The sequence below is a fragment of the Pteropus vampyrus genome, unplaced genomic scaffold (assembly GCF_000151845.1).
Source record: "Pteropus vampyrus isolate Shadow unplaced genomic scaffold, Pvam_2.0 Scaffold86, whole genome shotgun sequence".
Lineage (NCBI taxonomy): Eukaryota > Metazoa > Chordata > Mammalia > Chiroptera > Pteropodidae > Pteropus > Pteropus vampyrus.
In genome coordinates, this window is record NW_011888867.1 from 5,020,537 (window position 1) to 5,026,514 (window position 5,978).

At 43.3% G+C, this 5,978-nt stretch overlaps 1 protein-coding gene across 1 annotated transcript in view; it reads right to left on the bottom strand.

Annotated features, from left to right (window-relative positions):
* Positions 1 to 4,728, bottom strand: part of CENPS (centromere protein S) — a gene marked incomplete at its 5' end in the record, with an annotated part of 7,932 nt that extends 3,204 nt beyond the window's left edge. Inside the window, 3 exons of the mRNA XM_023532661.1 lie at positions 259 to 325; positions 3,892 to 3,925; positions 4,593 to 4,728. Coding sequence (XP_023388429.1) covers positions 259 to 325; positions 3,892 to 3,925; positions 4,593 to 4,728 — 237 coding nt within the window. The remainder of the gene's footprint in view (positions 1 to 258; positions 326 to 3,891; positions 3,926 to 4,592) is intronic.
* Between the last annotated feature and the right edge of the window lie 1,250 nt (positions 4,729 to 5,978).

The following is a 5,978-nucleotide window of genomic DNA, read 5'->3' on the forward strand; positions in this document are numbered from 1 at the left end:
GGACCAAAGTTTTGAGATATAACAAAAAAGGCAAACTATGAAATCCAGAGAGTGCTGATTAGAAAATTTCAAATTGGCTTGGCAAGATCCATCATAATGAAAGAAAGACTATAAATTACGGGCAGGTCTGAACGGTTCAACTATCTCTCGTTTTTAATGCAAGGTGCCCTGGGGAATCACTTCATGGCTGCAAGTGATTAACTGGGAATAATGTATTCTGATGGGAAAGGGGGGCGAGGGAAGAAACTCATCTCTCACCAGTGAATTACTCCTCCTGGCTAAGAGCTTCACATCTTCGGTATTAATTGTGCTTCTTTTCGCGTGTCTGTAGAAAGGGCAGAAACAATTCACCAAAATGTTTGGTATTATTTAAAGTGTTGATGAAACACCAAAGTTCATGGTCAGACTTCAGGCTAGTAAGGATCTCTAAGTAGCCCATCTTTTCAGATTAAGGTCATCAAGCAACAGTGACACAAAAATGAACGAAGTGACTAGCCAAGGTACCAATTAAATAGAGACCAAGAAAACGCAGAAGCCCCATCTGAACACCTCCACCGAGGGCCAAGGGTGCCTGAAGAATACAAGAACAGAACAGTCTGAAGCGTTAAATCTTCTGAAGGGACTTGCTTGGTCACAATGGTCACAGCGAACACCAGAGAAAAAGCAAGGTCACCGTGCACTTTTAGTGAAAATAGAAAACGGCGGTCTCCCGATACGATCACCTCTGCTTAAGAGACCTTAAACAGAAAAACAAAGAATTTCCGTGAGGCCTGGCTTCACCTAGGCCAAGACCCTGAAGCTCACTCTGAGGGCTGAATTACAGGACGAGGCTTACGCGCATGCCTCCAAACACCAGTTTGCCAACGAGGAGTTCTAAGCCCGGTTAGAACAAAGACTGTCCTTTAAACAGGAACCTGTTTCTTGTTCATAACATGGACTCGAATTCTCATTCCAGTCCTATCATCTTTACTTTAAAAGGTATTTGAGATAAGCTCTATTCAATAATTTATTACTCTAATTACACCATTTCTTGGCATTTCTAACATCCTCCAATGATAAGCAGGAATTCTGTATGAAGGAATAGATAGGAATCCTTGTAGCCTTAATAACCAGCAAAGTGGCCAGCACATAGTAGATCCATACTGAATATCTGTTGAGTTAAAGTCACACTGAAATTATACTTCATCATTTGGCCAAATTAATCCTTCACATCCTGCTAAATGTGCAAATATCACGTGTCCTCTCATCATGGTTGACAATATCTGCCTGCCCTAGGATAATATCCATTTTAGGAGATACTTCTAATTAGCCACCTGCAAAGACCAGGATAAAGCAGGGGGCAAAGGCAGACAGAAGGTGATACAATAACAGTAGCCACAAAGCAAGAAGCCAGTCCAGACGTCACAGGCGGGGGATGTGCGGACACAGTGTGGCCTCGCCTCGATCACACCGTCAGGCTGCTCTGTCGGAGTCCGCGTTCTTCAGAGAGCGCGCTAGAGGAGCAAAAGCAGCACACTGACACAGCGAGGCGAGCTTATGCGTTCACAAAGCAGCATCTGGAAACAACAAAGCTGGCCTTCTCTACCACGCGGCTTGTCGTCTGGTATCTCGGCACCGTAGTTAACGTTAATGCTCTCCTAGACGCAGGGGCGGGCATATTCGCTGCCAGCCACTGCACATCAGACTCTCCGATACCAAACCTGACTCCAGAAAATTACTCTAGGGAAAATAACAAAGCAATTTGTCGTGCAACAGTTTTAGCAACACAGGTTTTAAAGATTATTCTCAAAATGTTCTTAGAATTTATTTACTATAGAGAATTTATCTTCTTTAAAATGTTTCATCTTTAACATATTAACAGTATTAAGGGACTAGAGAGTTCAAAGCTAAATAAGAGAAATTCGTAACTTAAATCGAGAGATGATTTTCTAAAGTTTACAGATGAATTGATTATGTGGACTGTATTTTGTCATAGAAACAAGGTTACAAACACCGGTTAGGTTCTCAGCCCACCTACAAAGACTATTTACCAAATAGTTAACCTGAAACAGTACATATTTCAGATTTCTCAAAGTAACCATAGTCCTAGGAGTAGAGACTGGGTGACAGGGAGAACTCAAAGCCACAGGATAAACAAAGTTGACCTTCTGAGACTATCAATTTTATTCGGTGATAAACTTTAAAACACAATTTTTTTATGTGGGAGCAAACTGCAATACTATAAAAACCAACATAAAATTAAGACAAAGAATGAGTCTTCGAAGAAAATCTGCTCTTGCATTCACTTAGGGTTCTCGGGCGGAAGCTGGAGCAGCAGTGGAGCACGCGCCTGGACGCAGTACATGAGGCAGCTCTCACAGTGAGTGAAGCCTCAGACGGTCTCACTCAGAGGGCAGCAGCTGACAGCCTTTACACAGATGATGATGTCCTTCCTCGTGGAGCTTATAGTCTAAGTGACACACACACACATACACCATTTCTCCCCCAGTACACAGCTAAAGAAAATCAACCTTTTAAAGTGATTATAAAAAAACACATTAGAGTACCTGAAAGCTTAATGTACTGCGACGTTAAACATGTTTAATTTCATTTTTGTTTCTAGTATTTTTGCAGAAGCATTTAAAAATGTTTGTTTTTTCTCATAGCTAACACAGAAATAGCAAAAAAAAAGTCACAACCGGTGAGCAAAGGCCTAAGATGCCAATACACATCCTACAATGCACAGAACAGCCTCCTCACAAAGAACAATCCAGTCTAAAATATTGATAGTACTGAGGTGGAGAAACTTGGCTCTATATTGATAAAACTTCATGTTCCAATCAAATAATCGTCTAAGTATTTACATTTTGTGTCTCTCTTTGTAATAAAACAGTTGTATTTTCCAAAAAAAAAAGAAGAAATGGCAAACAAAGGTAATAAACTTATTTTACAGGAGATATAGGGGGTGGGGGGATAACGGGCCACACGTAAGGGGCAACCACCCGACTTAACAATGAATAAACCATATGAGCTATCAGTATCCCATAATATTATCTTATCCCTTTTGGCCAAGTCGAAGATGCTAAGCGGTTTTTAGGGACTCATATATACAGGAATAGAAAGATTTAGAGCCTGCCCTCTGAGAACCTACTGCTTTAATTCATTCAAAACATTCACCCGAGAAACAAAGAGCTAATAGGAGCAAGGTGAAAAGTATGGGGTGTGGGAGAGGCTGGCACCAAATCACAAGTGGTAGCAAATTAGAAAGCTTTAGTCCTTTCAGGCTTTAGTCATTCAGATTGCTTCATAAAAGCAATTCGCTGCAATTGTTTTCAATTACCTGAGGTGCTAATTGAAGAGATGAACATAAATCTCCTGTAAAAGCTAAAGCTTTACCAGCTGAAAGCAAGTCACCCTCTTTTCAAGGAGTGTATGTCTCAGAACAAACGCGGCAAATGCAAGCCTGATGTGGACGCCTGCTGTCATTATCCGGCCACCTGCCAGCAATCAGCGCCTGGAGCACAGTGCAGCCCAGCTTTGGGCGCGGGGCCCACACCCTAGCATCACACCATTCCGGAGAAATGGCCTGAAAAGCACGCACGCCTCGCACATTCAGAGTCCTAGAGACGTTATTCATGTCTTTTTAGCCTGAAACTGAATAACTTCAGTTCTCTTAAAAAAATACTTGGAAAACTTCAAAAAATGCCAAATCAAGTCTGAATGGACGTGATTAAAGCAGATGTTATATTCTTGCGGAATCATAATTAGAGATGAGCCTCCACAAAATACAAAATAAAAAAAAACAAAAAAAAAACCAAAAACGACTAGCTAAAGCTCTCCAGAAGTGTACCGCCAGATGGAGTGTCAGAACGCATGCGAACAGGGCGTCAGACAATCACGCTCTTCACCCACCTTGCAAACATTTCGAGGTCTTTGGCAAAATTTTCTGAAAGAGAAAAAGAGATGTGCTTTAGCTACCCTCATCTCAATCTTATTTCAGAAGTCTCAACTTCTGCAGTGAGTGCAGTGATTAACACCACGAAGCCCTTTAAAAGGCGACAGGGAGCCACTTCAGGCAGCCCCATCACTGCACAGGCGCCTTCAGTTATTTGATTATGACCGACCACCTTGTCCTCCCTGGCACCCTTGACCCTTTATCACGAGCTTTCTGGTAACTGTGGCTACACCTTTCATTTCTGGAAACTACCCCTTGACTTTAAATTTTGCTACAAATTAGGGCTTGCAAGGACATTAATTTCCTGTGAAGTCAAGCAAATATCAATGACACAAGTTCAACTGTCAAATAAACTGTGAGTGATATAAAAATGTTATAAAGCAATGAAATAAAAAATTTAATGTCTAATGTTCCGGGCAGTTTAAAACAATAAAGTAAAGGTGCTAATGTCCCAGTGTTAGTGTTAATAGAAAAAAATAGCTCCTTCCATAAAATATCCAAATCGAACGGCCAAGAAAAGGACTGTGTCACGAACGGTGTCCAGTGACAGTGTTCTGTCTGGCGGTGAGACCCGACAAGGCACCCACCCACGCATTTCTCCCAGGCAAAATCAACCTTCGGGGCTTCTATACGTATGCAGGAAGGCCGGGCTCCATACCACACTGTCGGAAGGTCACCTCCGAGATCGCGGCGATGGTCTGTTTGCTGAACTGCACCTCCTTGTCTGAGGCCACCTCCTCGCAAAGACAGCCCACAGTGTAGTGGACCGCTGCCTTCAGCCTCTGAAGCGAAAATCAAAATACCACATAGGAGAGGTTGCAAATAAGAGCTCTTCGCATCTTAAAAAATTAAGACCAAAGAGAGGGCCTGCTCAGTGACTTCTCTCGTGTACTAATAAATTAATGAGGCCCTCTGGAGTGTGACTTGTGGAAACATTACTTCCTGGTTAATGGTTATGATTTAGGTCAAGTAAAGATAAGAATTATGATGGCAGGTCAGCGGGGAGAGAAGTCGGATGGCACTTGCAAAGTATCTGTGTGACTCTGTTAATCCACAAATATGTGCCAAGTTCCCACAGAGTAAAGGCACATGCTAGGAGTTTGGAACACACCATGAAAAAACAGACAAGGATTTTGCATCCTGATGGGGGTTAATCAAATAAATGCAAAAGGACCCAGCCCCTCTGCTAAAGTCCCTGCCAGCCCCATGCCTATAAGTGATGAAAGGTAAATTAATCAGGACACCAGAGGGGCTGGGTTGCTGGCCCACCTCAGCAGGACCCTAATAGCTCCTTAGCAACCCTTTTAGATGTAGGAAACACCTCTCCTCCCCACGCAGAGGAGTAAAAAAGCAACACAAGTGAAGCCAAGGTCTCAATCTCATGTCAACGAACTGTTGAGCCCCTGTGTAGACTCCGTCTCTGTGCTGAAGAGCTGAACGGGACATGACGACAGCTGAACCCAAGACAGCATAAACTGAACTGTACCAGCAATGTTCACAGCAGAGGCAACAGGAGGAGGGACTGCAAGAAGACAAGTCCAGGACCCTGGCGTAGAGGCCAGGAAGCAAGCCAGGCACCAACCGCCCTTCCTTAGTTTCAGACCTCACAAGACTAGGTAAGCTGAGGCCTTTGGTAAGAGGAGACAAAGGGATCCGTACCCTGGGAGGGATAAAGACTCTCTGGATCATCCTTTTTAGGTGTGTGCCGGGGAACAGGGATGAGAAAAGGACAGGGATGCTTCTGAATGCTCCTGAACTTTTCTCTGTCCCTCCTCCTTCTGTGAGCCTCCTGGACCGGGCGAGGGGCCCTCTTCAATTCCACAGACACTTAGAGGCTAAATCCCAACCCTATACTCCTCAAGGACAGGACCCGTCAGTTTCGGTCACTACTATCCATCTAGTGCCAAGAACAGCTGGTTGAATGAATGATCCTCAACCACTGCACAGAAAATGAAGTTCAAATTTCTCTGCCATCTTTGCAGCCTTACTCATTTAATCAATAAGCATTTTATGTTTACTGAGAGCCAGGCTCTGTACTAGAACC